The sequence below is a fragment of the Heteronotia binoei genome, chromosome 11 (assembly GCF_032191835.1).
Source record: "Heteronotia binoei isolate CCM8104 ecotype False Entrance Well chromosome 11, APGP_CSIRO_Hbin_v1, whole genome shotgun sequence".
Taxonomy (NCBI): Eukaryota; Metazoa; Chordata; class Lepidosauria; order Squamata; family Gekkonidae; genus Heteronotia; species Heteronotia binoei.
The window spans coordinates 13,953,918-13,975,744 of NC_083233.1; the positions used below are offsets into that span (position 1 = coordinate 13,953,918).

The following is a 21,827-nucleotide window of genomic DNA, read 5'->3' on the forward strand; positions in this document are numbered from 1 at the left end:
TCTACTGTAAGCTCCAGGATTGGCTACATCGGGGTGTGTGGCCTAATATGCAAAGGAGTTCCTGCTACGAAAAAAGCCCTGGAGAGGACATAACCTGTTTTAGAACCTTATCCCTCCGCAGAAATCTGCCTTGACGTATGAGGAAAGGTGGGAACTAAGGGTTTTTCTTTGTCGAAAAAACCCAGCAGGAACTCATTTGCAAATTAGGCCACATCCCCTGATGTCACCATTGTTTTGCACAGGGCTTTTTCTACAGCAAGAAGCCACATACCCTGACACCAAGCCAGCCGGGGATTGCGTTCCTGTTCAAAAAAAGCCCTGGATATAAATATTTTGATACATAATAAATGAAACTGAAATCTCCCAGGACACCCCCCCCCCCAAAAAAATTTGGGAGTCTCCGGTTAAGTGGATAAAGTAAGTATAGCTAAGAACCACAGAAGCGAATGTTGCATCAACTGCCACAGTGCTATTTGTGAGAGGCAAGGTACCCCACGTGCCCATCCCTTTCAAAGGGATGGCTTTACAAACCAGGGGGTGGGCTCGCAGGTGGTTCCCTTCCGACTGACCCAAAATGCCGCATGTGCTTTAGCTGATGCCAGTGGTGGTGGAGGGGGACTTCCGTGGAGACAAACTGTTGAGTGTACAGAGTGACCGTTCCAGGGAATGAATGGGGAGACCCTTCAGTGCTCAACACTGGAGCTTCCCGCTACAGGGATAAGGAGTCCAGGGGGGGGGGGCTTCTGTGACAGCAGACTGGAAAGGCACTTTGCACTTGTAGTTCTCTACAGGTTGTGTTGTGTATGTGGGTGAATGTGGTTACTTTGTAAGTGTGTTCCTGTCTGGCTCATTGGAGCCCTTAGGTCTGAGCTTGGGGACTCGGGAACAATGGGCAGTAGGATCCAAATCCCTGCTGCCCTGCTCCAATCACGGGTCCCCTGCTGGCTTGAATGATCCAATGGAGTGCTTGCATGGGAACCTGGATGTGTATGTAGTTGGCCCTGTGGGCCCAGTCTCCAGCCTTTTAGTTCAGCCCTTGCCATGCTGTGCTTAATAAAGGAGCTATGATCACTACCGCTTCGCCTCTTCCTTGCGTTGAACCCACTATATTGTAGTCTGAGGTCTTCTAGCCAGCACGATCTGCAGGGCTTTTTTTTTGGAGCAGGAACTCCTTTGCATATTAGGCCACACCCCTTGATGTAGCCAATCCTTCAAGTGCTTACAGGGCTGTTCTTACAGGGCCTGCTGTAAGCTCTTGGAGGATTGGCTACATCAGGGGTGTGTGGTCTAATATGCAAAGGAGTTCCTGCTACAAAAAAAGCCCTGACGATCTGTGTTTTGCTTTGCAACTGAGGTGCGATATGATGCGAATTTTGTCAACCAGCCTGAATTATTGGAAAGGCAGTCTGATTTCTGAAAACCAACCAGTAAATAAATACCACACTACATAGTGTCAGGGAAGGGGGGAAAGGGACTAGAAAATGCAAATATATTTTGGTTTATTATATATTTTAAGTCACATTTTTATGAACTCCTGCCCTGGGAGCCAACAGCATTAAGAAAATTTTCTAGGTAAAATTCAAAGAACATACACCTCTACATCATAAAGTGAGTGAAACCTTTGGTTTGCTACAGGTACTTCATTGCTACTGGATGAGTAACTGCATCTTTGGTTATAAAGCACTTCCCACACAAAAAATAAAACAGAAATGGTATGGTAACATTCATTCAACAGAATGCACCACGTTGTTAATATACCAAAGGGCAGACAGATATGATATGCTAACACAAAGTTCCTTATCACACTTGGGATTTAATTTCAATGCACAAAAGGGCTGGGAAATTCCCATGAACTCACAACATTGCCTTTTTTGGTTCTGGAGCAAACCCATCCAGGCTTTGTCCTCATGATGAAGTTGACTCAAAAATAGCACTTTCCCCCTGTGCTGTTAGCACTGAGTTCCAAACATGATTGTCTGGGGCTTGTGGTCACATGTGCCTTCCACGTTTTCTGGGATATTTACTGTGCACAGATGTGGAACGCCTCGTTGAACAGGATTGCTTCCCCTCCACCAATTTCAGTCCTGCACAGGGCTTTTTTTGAGCAGGAACACAGTTCCAGCTGGCTTGGTGTCAGGGGGTGCGGCCTAATATGCAAATGAATTCCTGCTGGGCTTTTCCCACAATGAAAGTCCTGTGCAAAACAATGGTGATGTCAGGGGGTGTGGACTAATATGTGGACTAAAATGCACCATCTTCAAGTACTTGAAGGGCTGCCATATAGAGGATGGTGTGGAATTGTTTTCTGTGGCCCCAGAAGGTAGGACCAGAACCAGTGGGTTGAAATTAAATCAAAAGAGTTTCCGGCTCAACATTAGGAAGAACTTCCTGACTGTTAGAATGGTTCCTCAGTGGAACAGGCTTCCTGGGGAGGTGGTGGGCTCTCCTTCCTTGGAGGTTTTTAAACAGAGGCTGGATGGCCATCTGACAGCAACGAGAATCCTGTGAATTTAGGGGGAGGCATTTGTGAGTTTCCTGCATTGTGCAGGGGCGGTTGGACTAGATGACCCTGGAGATCCCTTCCATGATTCTATGAAATGAATTCATGCTGGACTTTTTCTACAAAAAGCCCTGCGTGAAACAAGGGTGACACAAGGGGGTGTGGCCTAATATGCAAATGAGTTCCTGCTGGGCTTTTTCTACAAAAAAAGCCCTGGTCCTGCATATGTACTGGGGAACTGTGCCTGGTAATGAGTTACCTCTGGCTCACATAGGTGTGCTGGATGTGCACCAAAGACTTGCACCTGCAGGCTTCAAATCATGGAAGGGAAGGGAGGGATGCTCTTCATGAAACCCAGAAGCGCCTCCCCCTAAATCCAACCATGTGCCCCTCTTAGTGCTCTGCAAAAAGCAGCCCTCCTATAATGTGAACATGCCCCATCTGTACATAACAGCTGCTGAATGAACAGGTCTTTTTTTGGGGGGAGGGGGTTAACAGTAGCATGGTACATTTCCTCTGTTAACTGAATTGGGTCAAAAATAGCTTCTTAGAGTGCAGGGGTGGCCAAACTGTGGCTTGGGAGCCACATGTGGCTTCTTCACAGAGACTGTGTGGCTCTCAAAGCCCCCACTGCCTTGTCGGCCAGCTGGGAGAAGGTATTTGTCTTTTTTCATCACTTTAAATGCATTTAAAGTTGCTTTCTTTCTACCCCATCTATTTTCCTTCCTTCCTTCCTTCCTTCCTTCCTTCCTTCCTTCCTTCCTTCCTTCCTTCCTTCCTTCCTTCCTTCCTTCCTTCCTTCCTTCCTTCCTTCCTTCCTTCCTTCCTTCCTTCCTTCCTTCCTTCCTTCCTTCCTTCCTTCCTTCCTCTGACATTTATTCTATGTGGCTCTTACGTTAAGCAAGTTTGGCCACCCCTGTTATGGCGCATACAGAGAAAGGAGATGAGCACAGAGTCCATCCATTATTAGATAGAACCCTCCCTCTCCATATAACCACTTATCTTTTTAAAAAATCATCATGATACCAGAAGACGATTAGGGGAAAATGCACCACCAACCCTGGTAAATAAAGAAAAGAAGGAACAGATTAACAAAAGGCACAGACTGTATGGCAGACTGAGAAACCAACAAGACCATTAATAGGTATCAATATGTATCAGGATGTCTGGTGGGGCAAGGCATCCTGATGATACGAAAAGCTGTGGTTAGAATGTAGTTTGGCATTAACAGGTAAGGTAGCTCATGTAAGTTTGGCTGATTCAGTTTAATGCACCAATCACAGAACAGATCTCTTCCAGAGAAACAAGCATTGGTGGCTGTAGCTCAATAGCATAGAAAATACTTTTTGTGCAGAAGATCCCAGGTTCTATCTCAAGTAAGTGGGCCGGTAAAGGCCTTCCGCCACTGGCCAAGGGATTATGATGAATTTTCAAGTGTTGTGTCCCATCTTCACTATAATTCTCATGGGCCAGGGATAGATTTTAAATTTCAGACTTTTTTTTTTACAAAAAAAATTGTCCTCACAATTCATCTTTGTTAGGAGGTTTTGAGAAAAATGAACAAACAAACAAACAAACAAGAGGTGCCTTGCGAGGTAAGATCAAATCCAGCATCCTTTGCAGGAGTCCCAGCAACCAGAAGACATCGAGTGGTCCATCAGAACGTTGGCCGTTATCCATTGGGTGGGCTGTGATCGACCAGTTCCAGTATAGACAGTTTTGGCCAGATGTGCCAAGGACTGACTCATCATGAAGCAGACACATCTGTCCTAGAATACAGGTTTCACATTTCATTTATATCAGACTTTTATGCTTCAAAGTTCTGATGACATTGTGCTTGCCAGTGGATAGACGGACCAAGTTAATCATGGCTTTAGTATAACTTCCCCTGCATAGGAAAAACACCCCCAATGTCATGAAAACAGTAATATGATTATTTAAAAAAAAAAACGGCCTATAAAGTATTTACACCTCTTCTTCCCTGCCGTTTGGGTCTACACCCAACACTGAACATCTATCATCTGGTACGTAGAGAGAGAAACAGTAGTTATTTTGCCATGTAGCTAAGCTTTGGTGTGGCTAAGAGCATTATAGGTTTTTGCTCTTCCCTCGGGATAAGAAATAATACTTAGCCCGTAATGTTTTAAAAGAATGTTGGGAAAATGTCTCCAAGCTGGCAATCAAGGGACCTTCTTGTCCTTTGTCTGGGAACTCACTCCAGTTCTTAGCTGGGGACCAGCGGTTTCACTTCAGCTTCCTTTTCCCTGCTAAGGAGCGCAGAGGCAGTGTCCCTTCAATCCATTCGTTGGCCGTCGTCATCATCTCCTGCCAAAAGGCCACCTCCTCCTGTGTGGAATCCATCCAGTCGACAGCAATCCCATAGCTAGAGCCTTCGAAGAAGAAAGATGTGGAGAATCACTATAGCAAACCGTACAAGAAAGGGACACCCTCTCACGATCCAATCTGCTTTCCCAAAAGGACCGTGCACTTTTGGTGCACAACAGCAGGGGTGGAATTCTAGCAGGAGCTCCTTTGCATATTAGGCCACACGCCCCTGATGTAGCCAATCCTCCAAGGGCTTACAAGGCTCTTCTTTGTAAGCTTTTGGAGGGTTGGCTACATCAGGGGTGTGTGACCTAATATGCAAAGGAGCTTCTCCTAGAACGCCACCCCTGCACAATAGTAAATTGTTCACTGTCAAATCTTATTAGCAGAGTTCCACGTGACACCAAAAGAGCCATTTATGCCAATCTTGGAAGACAACACTATTCGTTATCTAAATTAGAAAGGGAGCCTCAAAGGTTGCAGCTGGCTATTTAAAAACAACAACAACTATAAGCAGATGTATATATCATTTTTTGTGGCCCACAGGTAATAAAATGGTACAGAAAGTGAGCTCTGAACATACAGTAGCGCAACAACAGCAGCAGCATCAATGGCAAGTAACACATCAACATCACAGCCTCATAATCAATTGCACATCCAACTCCATAATCAATTGCAAGGATTTTGACAAATGTTTTGACAACTTTTGGGTGCAATGGATGCAAAACGTGCTGCTGTTCTTAAAAACACTAATCCGTTTTGCATATGTAAAAAAAAGGTAAAGGTAGTCCCCTGTGCAAGCACCAGTCATTTCCGACTCTGGGGTGACGTCGCATCATGACATTTTCACAGCAGACTTTTTATGGGGTGGTTTGCCATTGCCTTCCCCAGTCATCTACACTTCCCCCGCAGCAAGCTGGGGACTCATTTTATCGACCTCGGAAGGATGGAAGGCTGAGTCAACCTGAGACGGCTACCTGAACCCAGCCTCCACCGGGATTGAACTCAGGTTGTGAGCAGAGAGCTTGGACTGCAGTACTGCAGCTTTACCACTCTGCGCCACGGGGCTCCTCATATGTGCCTGAATCTAATTTATTGTGTATTCTTTGTATAGTGCCCACTGAGGACTGGATGCTCATGCTCTTTAGGGAGGAGATGTCGCTCAGTGGAAGAGCCTCTGCTTGGCATGCAGAAGGTCACAGGTTCAATCCCTGGTATCTCCAGCTAAAAAGATCAGGAGGCAGGTGATATGAAAGACCTCTGCCTGAGACCCTGGAGAGCTGTTGCCAGTCTGAGTAGACAAGACTGACTTTGATGGGAGAAGAAGAAGACTATAGATTTATATCCCGCCCTTCTCTCTGAATCAGAGACTCAGAGTGGCTTACAATCTCCTATATCTCCTCCCCCCACAACAGACACCTTGTGAGGTGGGTGGGGCTGAGAGGACTCTCACAGCAGTTGCCCTTTCAAGGACAACTCCTACGAGAGCTACGGCTGACCCAAGGCCATTCCAGCAGCTGCAAGTGGAGGAGTGGGGAATCAAACCCGGTTCTCCCAGATAAGAGTCCACACACACAACCACCACACTACACAACCACTACATTCAATATAAGGCAGCTTCATGTATACATCAGGTCTATGTGAGCTCCTCTCAAGTATTCTGTGCCTCCCTGTTTCCATACCCCTCTGCTCTGTGGACACCTGCTCTGCTGCAAAACCCCCCCTTCCTATTCCCTCTTGGTGTCTCCTTTGTGGCTATACCTGCTAGGGTTGCCAAGTCCAATTCAAGAAATATCTGGAGACTTTGGGGGCGGAGCCAGGAGACTTTGGGGGTGGAGCCAGGAGCGAGGTTGCGACAAGCATCATTGATCTCCAAAGGGAGTTCTGGCCATCACATTTCAAGGGACTGCACACCTTTGAAATGCCTTCTTTCCATTGGAAACAATGAAGGATAGGGGCATTCTCTTTGGGGGCTCATAGGATTGGACCCCCTGGTCCAATCCTTTTGAAACTTGGAGGGTATTTTGGGGAGAGGCACCAGATGATGTGCTGAAAATGCCTCCAAACCGGGGGATCCCCTGCCCCCACTTGGGGATTAGGCTGGAGTGAATTGAATGAGAATGGCATAGAAGTGTGAGGAGTAAAAGCAAATTATTGGTTCAAACTGTAGCTTGGATAAAGCATTATTGCAAAACAGGAGTATAGACCGGTTATGCCTGTAAGCTGCTACTTAAAATTGTATTGGAGTATCCTCTGCATACATTGTGCAAATCCAGGTTTATTTAAGAATTTTTTGCTACTAGTAAAAGACTTGGAATACTAAATCATGTTTTGTGAAAGTATTTTTGATTGGACTGTTGAAGATAGGAAATTGACAAGAGGTGCACTACCCATGGAGCTGTTGCTTGCTTCCACCTGGGGGTTGGCAACCCTAACACCTGCCTACAGACTGCCCTCCATTGGTTGAGGGGCCTGGGAGACTTCCAGACCATGTGGATATTTACGGGAATCTCATGAGCAGCAGCCCTATTGATTAAAAGAGCTGTTGCTGCTGGACATGATAACAAGGATGTGAGATGTTGGCATGGCTTTCGGGAGTGATTCAGAAAATAAATGGTTGGGCTGCGTGACTCGCCAGCAGTCCCTCCTGACTCCCCGCCCCGCCCCAGGCCTTCTGTCAAGTGTCTCTTTTTAGCATAGGGGCAATTAGCCTTCTCAGGCAGCCGAAGGCTGGAATTTGGGGGGAGTCTTTAGCTTCAGGGGTTTGGGTGGCCTCAGACAAGACACTTCAACAGGTTCCCTTAACCTAGAAGAGAGTAGATCAGGGGCAGTCAAACTTCCTTAATGTAAAAGCCACATAGAATAAATGTGAGATGTTTGAGAGCCACAAGACATGAACTTCAAATGTTTGAGAGCTGCAAGGCAGGGAGGGAGGGAGGGAGGGAGGGAGGGAGGGAGGGAGGGAGGAAGGAAGGAAGGAAGGAAGGAAGGAAGGAAGGAAGGAAGGAAGGAAGGAAGGAAGGAAGGAAGGAAGGAAGGAAGGAAGGAAGGAAGGAAGGAAGGAAGGAAGGAAGGAAGGAAGGAAGGAAGCCCTTAATCCACCACTCTTTTAACATCCAACCTAATGAAAACTTCTGGAGAACCTGAAATCTTGGACATCATAATATTGTTTGGGTTGGGTTGGTCTTAATCAATGATATTATATGACTTTGGTTCATGCATTTTGATGTGGATTAAAATGCAACTGCCATCTACTTTAGTATGAATGTATAGTCCAGGTGCTTAATGTAAGAGCCACACAGATAAACATCAGATGTATGAGAGAGGAAGGAAGGAAAGAAGCAAGGAAGGAAGCTAGGAAGGAAGGAAGGAAGGAGGGAGGGAGGGAGGGAAAGGTGGAAAGAAAACAACTTTAACTTAAAATGCATTCTCCAAGCTGCCAGCTTGGAGAAGCTGAGGAAGGCCTCAGCCTACAGGACCGTATCTCCCCATATATGCCCTGGAGATCACTACAATCCGGCACACAACATTTGCTGACCATCCCTGACTTGAAGGATGTCCGTTTTGCCTCAACTAGGGCCAGGGCCTTTACAGCCTTGGCCGCAGCCTGGTGGAATCAGCTCCCCCTGGAGATTCAGGCCTTCACTGAACTATTACCTTTTTGTAGGGCCTGTAAAACGGAGTTATCCCGCCAGGCCTTTAATTGAGGCCTGGACATCCTACTCTATTCCTTCCATTGGCCGGCCCTATGCTGCGATACCATCTCTGCTGTAATATTAAATTACCTTTTTACTGTGCCAGATTCTTAATCTATATAACTTGTGTCCAACTAGGCCACCACCTGTAACCGTTTATGATCAAATTATATTGTATTATTGATATGATAAGTTTTGTTATTTATACTATTTTTATAATGATGTAATCCGCCCTGAGCCCTTTCTGGGATAGGGTGGAATATAAATAGTCTAAATAAATAAATAAATAAAAATAAGAGAGAAATGCCTTCTCCAAGCTGGCTGACGGGGCAGTGGGGACTTCGAGAGCCACAGATCATGTGTGAAAGAGCCACCTGTGGCTCCCAAACCACAGTTTGGCCACCCCTGGAGTAGATCAAGATGGGTGGCCATGTTAATCTGTCTGTAGCATAGGGCTACTAAGCCCCCGGAGGTTCTCAGGGGGGGATCTCCCCCTGTGTCGCTGGCACGATGACATCACCTGGAAGTGACATCATCAAAATGGCGTTGAGCGTGCAAGCTGTTCTAGGCATTCCCAGGAAAACTCTATGGTTTTCCCTGGACGCTCTAGCCATTTGAGAGGTTAAAACTCTATGGTACTTATTGTACCATAGAGCTTTACCTCCCAAATGGCTAGACTGTCCGGGAAAACCATAGCGTTTACCCGGAAACGTGCATGTTGCCATTTTGATGACGTCACTTCCAAGTGATGTCATTTCGTCCCCCGCCGGGACTTCAAGAGGACTTGGCAATCCTACTGTAGCAGTAGAAAAGAGCAAGAGTCCAGGAGCACCTTAAAGCCTAACGGAGCCGGGACTCCCGAAAGCTCCTCCCCTGCTACAGATTTTGTTAGTCCTTAAGGTGCTTCTGGACTCTGGCTCTTTTCTGCTACTGGGAGAGACTAGGCAGAGGCATTTGCTCCCACAGGAATGGCAAAAAGAAACCCAAAGCCCCATCTGTTATGCTCATTAGAGCAGTGAAAACCAAACAGTCCTTGGGGCTGTAGTAGATGGTGCAATGAAAATGTCAACTCCGTGTGCCACAGTGGTGAAAAAGGCAAACTCTATGTCAGGGATTATTAGGAAAGGGATTGAGAATAGAATGGCCTCATTTTGGGCAGCAGCTCACAGGAGTGGAGCTCTGGAACCTCTGAGTTATATTGTGCTCTTTCTTTCCTAATATTCCCCCCCCCCAAAAAAAAAATACTTGCTTCTGGGCTCCATTGCTCAAGCCCCCGGTGAAAATTTTGCTTAACTCTAGGACCGATTCCCCACTAGCCTTATGCTGCTCTCACTCTCCTCTTCTCCGCAGGGTTTCCGTGGGATTTCACACTCTCTGCCCCGGGGCTGCAACTCGCTCCGCCTCTTTCACGCAGCAAACAAGATCCTCTAAAAACCGGTTTCTGTTTGCCGCTCGAAAAAGGCGAAGCGAATTGCAGCCTTGGGGCAGAGAGTGTGAAATCTGTTGAAAGCCCCACAGAGAAGAGGAGAGTGAGAGCGGCATAAGGCTAGTGGGGAATCGGTTTAAGATTTGACAAACTTTCTAATATTCCCCCCCCCACACACAAAAAGATGGGGAAAGAACCAAAATATATAAAGCAGACAGATGGAAATCTTCATCCTGCCACTGTGGCCACATAGGAGAAAGTAATTTTAAAAAGTATGATGGGAGTAAGGCTTTATTATGACAATTATAATTCAAGCAGCATTTTAAGGTAGATGCTGAGGTGATACAATTTAGTACACCCTTCGCTGTTGTCAGGGGTGTCTGTGGCATATGCAAATGAGTTATGCAAGATGAGTTGTGCTAAAGAGTTCCGGTATCTCTTTTTCTACGAAATGACCCCTGCTGTAATGCCCATATGTAGATCTATGGGGCAGCCTTATTTGGAAAACTGCCTACAGTCCTGGTCACTTTATCTCCGAAAGGACGTGGCAGAGCTGGAAGAAGCACAGAGGTGAGCAACCAAGATGATGAGGGAGTTGCAGCACCTTCCCTAGTGTCAATTCTGTCTGTAACTCTGGCTCAGTCAAAGAGCATTCTGGGTAGAACCAAAGTATATTCAAATGCTGCTAGCCTGTACCTTTCCTACCCCTCCCTTCCTGTAGTGAATAGCCTTGCTTTGAAATGAAAAGATGTGAAAGTCTTATCTGTGCCTTCTCAGGCCTGGCTCTCGGAAGGGAGTCAGGAGCCCGCAACGATCAAGGCCATGCAAGCCTGAGAACGAATTGGTAACATCAATGTGTGAATGTTCCCTGCATAATCCTCCCCCCCTTAGGAATCCCTTTGAAGTGTCCCTTATATGCCATGTATCTACAGGTTATTCTTTAGTCTTTTCAATGCTGGTTTAACCTCAAGTATCAGTATCAATAAAGTAGTTTCTTTGTATCAACAACGACTCGTTATTGAATCTGCCAACTTGACACCTAGGAGGACAGGCCCAACAGTCTGGCACTTTTCAGTTTGGACAACTAACGGGGGACATGCTAGAGGTTTATAAAATTATGAATGGGACGGAGAGAGTTGACAAAGAGAGATTTGACTCCCCAAATATTAGAACTCGAGGGCATCCAATGAAACTGATGGGCAATAGGCTCAGGACACACCAAATGCAATATGACTTCACACAGGGAGTGATTCAAATGTGGAATCTGCTGCCTGAGGATGTAGTGATGGCCACAGGAATAAACAGCTTTAAAGGGGGATGAGAAAGATTCAAGGAAGATAAATCCATCAGTGGCTACTAGCCGTGCAGGCCCGGAGCCAGGATTTTAAAAGTTGGGGGCATGTAAAAAAATCTTTCACCCTTGCAGCAGGGGAAGGGAAGGGAAGGGAAGAAGAAGAAGATATTGGATTTATATCCCGCCCTCCACTCCGAAGAGTCTCAGAGCGGCTCACAATCTCCTTTATCTTCCTCCCTCACAACAGACACCCTGTGAGGTAGATGAAGATACTGGATTTATATCCCGCCCTCCACTCTGAAGAGTCTCAGACCGGCTCACAATCTCCTTTATCTCCCACCCCCACAACAGACACCCTGTGAGGTAGATGAAGATACTGGATTTATATCCCACCGTCTACTCCGAAGAGTCTCAGAGCGGCTCACAATCTCCTTTCCCTTCCTCCCCCACAACAGACACCCTGTGAGGTAGATGAAGATATTGGATTTATATCCCGCCCTCCACTCTGAAGAGTCTCAGAGCGGCTCACAATCTCCTTTATCTCCCTCCCCCACAACAGACACCCTGTGAGGTAGATGAAGATACTGGATTTATATCCCGCCCTCTACTCCGAAGAGTCTCAGAGCGGCTCACAATCTCCTTTATCTTCCTCCCTCACAACAGACACCCTGTGAGGTGGGTGGGGCTGGAGAGGGCTCACACAGCAGCTGCCCTTTCAAGGACAACCTCTGCCAGAGCTATGGCTGACCCAAGGCCATTCCAGCAGGTGCAAGTGGAGAAGTGGGGAATCAAACCTGGTTCTCCCAGATAAGAGTCCGCACACTTAACCACTACACCAAACTGGCTCTCCACATCTCCAAGGGAAGGTCTGGGGCACCCAACATGAACTCAGGGGACAGGGCCCCCACAGGCCCCCTGTAACTACAGGCCCGTAGCCATGGTGACCTAGCAGAACCTCCACATCTACGGGAACTAAGCCTCTGAATCTCAGAGCCGGGAGGCAACAGCTGAGGAAGGCCTCAGCCTCTTGGCTGTCCAGAAGAACTGGTTGGTCATTGTGTGAAACAGGATGCTGGACTAGATGGTCCACTGCTCTGACCCAGCAAGCTCTGCTTATGTTCTTATGTTTTATGGGCCTTTCCTCCATGCTTGGCCCTCCGTTGTCGTGCACTTGGCCTTTCATTGCCTACAGAACTGGGGCCCTTTCTCCCCTCTGTCTGCACTTTGGCAAAGGATTCCTTGGGGGGGATGAATGACGTTAAAGTCCCTGAACATTCCATTCAACTCCGACAGAAATGAAGCAAGCCGCCGACATGTTTCCCGTTGAAATGCAAAGAGAGAATAAATACATTTTCAGAGAGAACAAAAGTGAAAACAGTGTTGGAAACCAAGTGGAAACGGAAATAAATGCTGCAATTTGACAAACAAGGCAGCGCCTGCGGGCTGAGAGGTCTCTTATGGATGAGATGGCGGGCCAAACTCCAGTTGGTGGCTGGAGATCAACTCGGGTTACAACTGATTTCCAGGCAGAGCTTGTTCAACATAAAAAGGAACCACAGAAATAGAGTGGGAAGGGACCTCCAGGGTCATCTACTTCAACCCCCCTGCACAATGCAGGAAACTCACAAATACCTCCCCCTAAATTCACAGGGAATGAGCCCTGTGGTGCAGAGTGGTAAGCTGCAGTACTGCAGTCCTAAGCTCTGCTCACCACCTGAGTTCGATCCTGGCGGAAGCCGGGTTCAGGTAGCCGGCTCAAGGTTGACTCAGCCTTCCATCCTTCTGAGGTCGGTAAAATGAGTACCCAGTTTGCTGGGGGGAAAGTGTAGATGACTGGGGAAGGCGATGGCAAGCCACCCCGTAAAAGGTCTGCCGTGAAAACGTGAAAGCAATGTCATCCCAGAGTCGGAAACAACTGGTGCTTGCATAGGGGGACTACCTATACCTTTTAAAATCCACAGGATCTTCATTGCTGTCAGATGGCCATCTAGCCTCTGTTTAAAAACCTCCAAAGGAGAGCCCACCACCTCCCGAGGAAACCTGTTCCATTGAGGAACTGCTCCAATGGTCAGGAGGTTCTTCCTAATGTTGAGCAGGAAACTCTTTTGATTTAATTTCAACCCACTGGTTCTGGTTCTACCTTCTGGGGTCACAGAAAACAACTCCGCACCATCCTCTAGATGTCAGCCCCTCAAGTACTTGAAGATGGTGATCATATCACCTCTCAGTCGCCTCCTCTCCAGGCTAAACAGGCCCAGCTCCTTCATCCTTTCCTCAGAGGGGGAGGGAAAGCAGGAAGGGTGTCTCTCTCACCCATAGTAGCCATGAATGAATATCGCCCCTCTTCTGGGGAGGGTTGTAGAAGTGCCCTCTGGAGGGTTGTAATAAGCGCAGAGCCTCGCTCTCATTGCTAATGAAAGCACGGCCTGTCGGCTGCTGGCAAGAGCTAATCTTTGGTATGAGATTTTTACTGCGGCAGGCTGGAAGTTTATCTGAGCCGCTATTTCACCCTTGGGAGCTTTATAACGTGGCTGATGACATCTCCGCAGTCAGAAGTTCTACGGCCCGTGAAGCCGGGGTGAGGAGACCAATTCCAGTCACCGCAGACGTCTTCCAAATGATCCTCCTCAAATTACTCTCAGCAGATGTTCCAATGGGGAAATCAAGAGCCTTTTTGGGATTTACAGATAGTTTGGGGAGGTGGGGTGGGCCGTCAAGTCACAGGTGACTTATGGCAACTCTCAGGGCCGGCCCTAGACCGGCTGGCACCCTAGGCAAGGCTAACGTCTGATGCCCCCCCTGCACTGATAACATCACCGTCACGTTGGGGGCACCCAATCTGGCGCCCCAGGAGGCTGGCGCCCTAGGCAGTGGCCTAGTTGTCCCAGTGGCAGGGGCCAGCCCTGGCAACTCTGCACGATTTTCAAAGGACGAGACGTTCAGCGGTGTCGTTGCCTTCCTCTGCATCATTACCCTGGACTGAGTGCTGAGTTTCGGTGGTGGGGACAGGTTGTGGAGCGGAACAGTTCTGAACACTTAGCTTGTTGACCCGGGGACAGCTAAAGAGAAAAAGGCTCAGCAACCAGGGAGGGACGGTGGCTCAGTGGTAGAGCATCTGCTTGGGAAGCAGAAGGTCCCAGGCTCAATCCCCGGCATCTCCAAAAAAAAAAGGGTCCAGGCAAATAGGTGTGAAAAACCTCAGCTTGAGACCCTGGAGAGCCGCTGCCAGTCTGAGGAGACAATACTGACTTTGATGGACCAAGGGTCTGATTCAGTATAAGGCAGCTTCATATGTTCATATGTTCAATCAAGCAACCACTTTGCATGCAGAAGGTCTTTCGCAGAGGTGGGGTTATAGCAGGAGCTTCTTTGCATATTAGGCCACACCCCCTGATGTAGCCAATCCTCCAAGAGCTTACAAAAAAAGGGCCTTGCGAGCTTTTGGAGGATTGGCTACATCAGGGGGTGTGGCCTAATATGCAAAGGAGCTCCTGCTATAACCCCAATATGCAGGCCTAATATGTGTGGCCTAATATGTAAATGAGATCCTGCTAGAATATGCAAATGAGATCCTGCTAGAATTCCACCCCGGTCTCCTGCTCAATCCTAGCCATCTTCAGTTCTCTTTTTATGCTATTTACACTTAAAGAATCTCAGGCAGGCGGACTAGACCATTCTCTAAACCGACAGCCGTCTGTTCTAATTTTATTTTAACTGTTTCTAATCCATTGTGTATCTTATTTGATGTAATTTATGTGTTTTGTTTGATGTAATCTGCCCTGAGCCAGCTTGCAGGGAGGGCAGAATACAAATCGACAAAAGTAAAATAAAATAAGCTGATGCCAGTAAGAGTAGACAATACTAGGGAAGATGGATCAATTGACTAATAGCATAAGAATGATAAACCAGAAAATGAAAGTCCCATACAAGTCACACCTTTGTTGTTAGCTAAAATACAAGGATATGGGGAATTGGCGGGACTTTGTATTAATAAAGAAAAATCAAAACTTCTATGTAAAAATATGCAAGTAAATAAACAAAAGGAATTGCAGAGGCTAACGGGTTGTGAAGTTACCTCTAAGGTAAAATATTTGGGTGCGGAGATAACAATGAAGAATATTGATTTGTTCAAAAATAATTATGAGAAGCTATGGCGTAAAATGGATGAAGATATGTTAAAATGGAATAAACTTAATTTGTCATTGCTGGGCAGAATAGCTGCAATTAAAATGAATATTCTACCAAGAATAATGTATTTGTTTCAAACTATCCCGATTGTGAAAGACAGTAAACAATTTAATAGATGGCAAAGAAAAATTTCAGAGTTTGTGTGGGCTGGGAAGAAACCAAGGATTAAAATGAAAATTTTAACAGTGTAAGAGAGGCGGATTCCAATTACCAGATTTAAAATTATATCACGAAGCAGTTTGTTTAGTGTGGATAAAAGAATGGATGATGCTGTTAAACAAAAAACTCTTAGCGTTGGAAGGTCATGGAAATAAATTTGGCTGGCACACTTATATGTATTATGGGGAAAAAAAAGATGGATGGTTTTTTCTCTCACCATTATATAAGAAATAATTTGCTAAATACATGGATGAAATATAAGAAATATGGAGATGAGAGAAAACTGTTATGGATAGTGTCAGCAGAAGTAATAAAAATAACAGCTGAGACGGGTGAAGAAAAGTGGTTGTCATATAATCAACTATTAAAAATATGAAGTGGCAAAACAGAATTGAAAACTGCTGAAGAGCTGAATAATAAATATGTTTGGTTCCAAATGCAACAAATAAAGAGCTTGGTGGATAATGATATTAAAACGGAAGGAATAAGAAAAGAGCAAACAGAAATGGAAAAAGTTCTGATTGGCGATAATGAAAAATTAATTTCAAAACTATATAAATTACTTTTAAAATGGTCTACGGAAGATGAAGTAGTGAAATCTCAAATGATTAAGTGGGCAATTAATGTAAATAAAGAAGTACAGATGGAAACTTGGGAATATTTGTGGAAGAACTCTATGAAGCTTTCGACGTGTCATAGTATTAAAGAGAACTGTTTTAAAATGATGTATAGGTGGTATATGACTCCTAAAAAGTTGGCAAAGATGAACAATAAGATGCCAGACAGATGTTGAAAATGTAAAAAACATGAAGGTTCTTTCTACCATATGTGGTGGACTTGTGAAAGAGCAAAAAAGTATTGGCAGATGATTCAACAAGAAATTTCTAGGATCTTGGGATATGAATTTAAGAAAATTGCAGAGACTTTTCTGTTGGGGTTACAAATGGAAAAATTTCCAAAAGAAAATAGAACTATAATTTGGTACTTGCTTTCAGCTGCTAGGACATTATATGCGCAGCTGTGGAAGCAAGAAAAAATACCAGAGAAATGGGATTGGATTGTAAAAGTTATGACATGGAGTGAAATGGACAAATTAACAAGAATTTTAAGAGACTATGACTTAGAAGTTTTTAAGATGGAATGGAAAAAGTTCAGAAGGTATGTAGAAAAAGAGTGGAAAATAAAAGGACATTGGACAATTTTTTATAATGATTAAGTCTTAGAAGGAAGAAGAATGTAATTTTTTTTTATTAGTTAAGGGTACCTTTTAATATTAGTATTATAAGTAAATAACACCGGCGGGGGTCAAGTAACGGAGGGAGGGGTGGTTAGAAAGTAATATATGGGATAGATAAAAAGAAGTTATTAATGATGCAGGAATAAGATATTCTTACCGTATGTTACTAAATAAAAATTGTTTTAATCAGAAGAATGATAAACCAGAAGAAGTAGATGATGAAGAAGATGAAGAAGAGGAGGAGGAGATAGGATTTGTACCCTGCCCTTCACTACCGAAAGGAGTCTCAGAGCGGCTTACAATCTACTTTCCCTTCCCCTCGCCACAACAGACGCTGTGTGACGTAGGCGGGTGAGCAGAACAGCTCTAAGAGAGTTATGATTGACCCAAGGTCATTCCCAGCTGGCTGCATGTAGAGAAGTGAGGAATCGAACTTGGGCTCTCTCTGATAAGAGTCCACGCACTTAACCACTACACCCAATGTGGCACCTGGACTTCTGTTCTTTTTCACTGAAACAGACTAATTATTTGTAGCTGATAGTACAAGGTAAATCAGAGTGCAATCCTAAACAGAGTTCCAGAGCCCTTTTGAGCCCACTGACATCGGTAGACTGAGAAGGGTATAACTCTGCTTAGAACTGTACCGTTAATAGTTCAGATGGTGGTTTGGATCCTCCCTAGAATTTCTGTGGGTGCAAAAATGGGGTGATTGTCACCAATTCCCCCAGTGGCGCCAAACATTTCCCCAAATGCTGGGGACTCCCAAGAATAGGTGGCAAAGAGGAATCAGAGGATCCCTGCAAGACAGGAATCTACCTGCCCATGGAAATTCTAGGTAGGATCCAAGCTATAATGCAAAACCATGGTTTATTCTAACTATGGTTAGTTTGTGAACTCAGGATTCAGCCTCATAAAAAGGTTTGCCATTGCCTTCCCCAGTCATCTACACTTTCCCCCCAGCAAGCTGGGTACTCATTTTACCGACCTCGGAAGGATGGAAGGCTGAGTCAACCTGGAGCCGGCTACCTGAACCCAGCTTCTGCTGGGATTGAACTCATTTTGTGAGCAGAGGGCTCCAACTGCAGCACTGCAGCTTTACCACTCTGCGCCACGGGGCTCTTCAGCCTCATACCAAACTCAGGTCTGCCTCGACAATCACTGCTTCATTTCCCTCGGAGGGCTTCGCTAGAGAGCAAACCAGACTTCAGCCAGGTTTTCGGCATTCAGACTTCTTGTGAGACCATCGGTGAGATAAGGGGAGGAATTCTAGCAGGAGCGCCTTTGCATACTAGGCCACACCTCCCCGATGCAGCCAATCCTCTAAGAGCTTACAAAAGAGAGCCTTATAAGTTCTTTAAAAAGAGCCTTATAAGAGTATAGATTGGCTACATCAGGGGGGGTATGGCCTAATATGCAAAGGAGCTCCTGCTAGAATTCCACTCCTGGGTAAGATGAATCAACCCAGAGCTTTTTTTGAACAGGGACGCACAGGAATGCATCAGGGGGTGTGGCCTAATATGCAAACGCATTCCTGAATAAACCCATTTCAGACCCTGGCTGCGGACTGAGAGACCTAACTAATCATAGTCAGAGGGGTGGTCTGCCTTGAGACGATCACCCTCATCCGAGCCAGCATAATTGCAAACCCTGGTTTCGCCTGCTGTCTGACCTGCGCCAATAGGTTGATGATTAACGGCCTGTGGGGCCATGTCAGGAAACTTGGCTCCTCTTGATCTCAGCAAATAGAGACAAAGCATTCAACATACATTGGGGGAGCAGCTGCCTTAGTCACAGTTTAAGCTTTGGCAAGATTTTGTGTGTTTGTTTGGGCTTTTTGTTCAGTGAAAGTTCTCAAGTGGGGTAGGATCAAGATAGTTAATGCTTACTTTCTCACAGCGGTCTGGATTGCTCAGGGCTGCCCAGCTGCAGGCCTCAACTGAAGCCGGGATCACCCTTCTGACTGCAACAACCCACAGACACAAACCTGAGTGGATCCCTGCGTCGACAGTCTGTGTTGCATCGGACCGGGTGTCGGGATTATTCTAGTTTTCACTCTGGTTGCATTTTCTCATCTGATTGGTCACTTGAACAAGATCACACAGATTCTTACAAAAATATTCTCCTCCTCTGAAAGGAAACCCTTGGGATACAATGTTCCCTCTAAGATGCAGAGTCTTGTGTGAGCAAAAATTCTACTTTGCGAACTACTAGTATTAAAGCTGTGAGCTCCCGCATCAATTATTGTGCCCTGGGGCCATCCTTCCTGAGCTAAGACAAAAAGGTGAGAGCTGGAGGCTAAAAATCTGTGAGCTAGCTCACGCTAACTCAGCTTAGAGGGAACACTGCTTGGGAACCTTTTATATTGTTAAAACCAGGGCTTTTTTGAGCGGGAACACACAGGAACACAGTTCCGGCTGGCTTGATGTCAGGGGGTGTGGCTTAATATGCAAATGAGTCCCTGCTGGGCTTTTTCTACCAAAAAAGCCTTGGTTAAAACAATCCCCAGCTGGCATCCCGATGCCAGTTCTTTCTGCTCGTATCTGCCAAGCAGCGGAAGAGGGTTCATGTTGAAATGAAGATTAAGTTCAAGAACATTTGACGGCTCACTCACCTGTCCCAAGTCCCAGCCTGATTCCTCCAAGGAAATGATTGGTCAGTTTTTCGTGATCCCAGACAGTCAGCTCGACACAGGCGTCTTTGAGATCTTCCGTGTGGAATCCATCATATACAATCGTGTGGTTAAAGACAGGGTTGGAATCCCTCTTGATCACTCGGGTCTTTTGATAACTTTTCTTGCTGGTGTCTGGAAGGACGTAGCTTAGAACAAAAAGAAATGGTATGTTTCATGTCGCTGCAAAAGGATACGTTTTTCGATGGCATTTCCCCCAGCTCTTTCCCTTCCAAACATAATCCAAAACTGACAGATTAAAATGTGTTGAAAACTGCTGAATCCATACACTGGGGAAACGGGGTAAATAATACCACTTCACCACTTCTGCTGTGAATTGTACTGTAGTCCTAAGCTCTGCTCATGACCTGAGTTCGATCCCTGGCGGAAGCTGGGTTTTCAGGTAGCCGGCTTGAGGTTGACTCAGCCTTCCATCCTTCCGAGGTCGGTAAAATGAGTACCCGGCTTGCTGGGGGAAAAGCGTAGATGACTGGGGAAGGCTATGGCAAACCACCCCGTAAAAAGTTTGCCGTGAAAACATTGTGAAAGCAACGTCACTCCAGAGTCAAAAATGACTGGTGCTTGCACAGGGGACCTTTCCTTTCCTTGGTGTGTATTCATATTTTAAAAAAGAACAATGGCAAGAGGCCCAGCTATTGAGTTGGACCCAGCCAGCTTTCTCACTCAGTCTTTCCTAACTGCCCTCCTTGCTACAGACTCCTTCCCATGACTTTCAGGGGTCATTTTGTAGAAAAAGAGGTGCTGGAGCTCATTAGCACAACTCATTTGCATATGCCACACACCCCCTGACATCACCAGAAGGGGTACTAAATTATATCACCTCAGCATCTACCTTAAAATGCTTCTTGAATTCTAATTGTCATAATAAAACCTTACTCCCATCATACTTGTTTGAATTACTTTCTCCTATGTGGCCACATTGGCACGGGGAAGATTTCCATCTGTCTGCTCTATCTGTTTTGGTTATTTCCCCATGTTTTGTGGGGGGAAATATTAGATAGTTTGTCAAATCTTAGTGTTCAGCAAAATTCTCACAGGGGGTTGAACAATGGAGCCCAGAGGCAAGTTTTTTTTTTTGGGGGGGGGGGTAAGAAAGAAAGAGCACAATAAAATTTAGAGGTTCTGGAGCTCTGCTTCTGTGAGCTCCTGCCCAAAATGAGGCCTTCTTTTGTCCATGCAGGTCCTTTGATCCCCAGCATAGCCTTTTTGGTTGTTAAAGGGATGCCTTTTGACAACCAGTGGAAAAGCTGGCTGGAACCAAGCTCTGCATGAGATGTCGTTTGTCTCTTACCCAACAGGATGAAATGCTGCAGCATCCATGACTGAATCTTCCTGATTTTTTAAAAAGTCAACTAGCGGTTTTGTGAGGCCCTGATATGGACAGGGTCAACTGCATGCATGTAAGTTTTAATCCATGTTTCCCCCCTTGTCTAAATTGACCTGTCCTAGAAGGGAAAAAAGACGGGCACCACCTTTTTGCTCGATCTCACAACCTGAGTTCGATCCCAGCGCAAGCTGGTTCAGGCAGCCGGCTCCAGGTTGACTCAGCCTTCCATTCTTCCGAGGTCGGTAAAATGAGTACCCAGCTTGCTGGGGGGAAAGTGTAGATGATGGGGGAAGGCAATGGCAAACCACCCCGTAAAAAGTTTGCTGTAAAAACGTTGTGAAAGCAATGTCACCCCAGAGTCGGAAACAACTGGTGCTTGCACAGGGGACCTTTCCTTTTCCTTCCTCCCCCCTTCTGGGGCTTATAACAGCTCGCCCTCTGCACCAGGACACCAATCAAACTGGGCACTGTACAGCAGGTGCTGGCCTTTTAAAAAAAACACCAAATATCAGGCATGCCTGATCATGTCAGATTGCGGAAGCTAAACAGGGTCGACTGTCATTACTACTTGAATGGGAGACTTCCTTGAAATACCCAGTTGGGAGGACAGGGGCAAGCTATTCAGTCACCTCTCTGAATATCCTCCAGGCTCCTAGAAGGGGTCAGTCATCAGAGGTTGACATGACTTCCAGATACAGATAGATGCACACAGGAGTGGAATTCTAGCAGAAGCTCATTTGCATATTAGGCCACATACCCCTGATGTAGCCAATCCTCCAAGAGCTTACTAAAAAGAGCCTTGTAAGCTCTTGGAGGATTGGCTACATCAGGGGTGTGTGGCCTAATATGCAAAGGAGCTCCTGCTAGAATTCCACCCCTGGATACACATATACAAACAAATATACAAAAAAACACCAACCCCTCCCACTGAATATCTAGTCATAGATTTCTAAGCACCATGAGGCTCAGAATGAAAAAAAGATAGAC

General features: G+C 45.8%; 1 protein-coding gene across 1 annotated transcript in view; it reads right to left on the reverse strand.

Moving 5' to 3' along the window:
- Nucleotides 1-4,698: 4,698 nt before the first annotated feature.
- The window catches only part of LOC132579470 (synaptotagmin-like protein 2), a 72,108-nt gene continuing 54,979 nt past the window's right edge, over nt 4,699-21,827 (reverse strand). Inside the window, exons 15-16 of the mRNA XM_060249850.1 lie at nt 19,436-19,641; nt 4,699-4,890 (exon numbers count right to left, since the gene is read on the reverse strand). Of these exons, the coding sequence (XP_060105833.1) occupies nt 4,745-4,890; nt 19,436-19,641 (352 nt within the window). The 3' untranslated portion in view covers nt 4,699-4,744. The remainder of the gene's footprint in view (nt 4,891-19,435; nt 19,642-21,827) is intronic.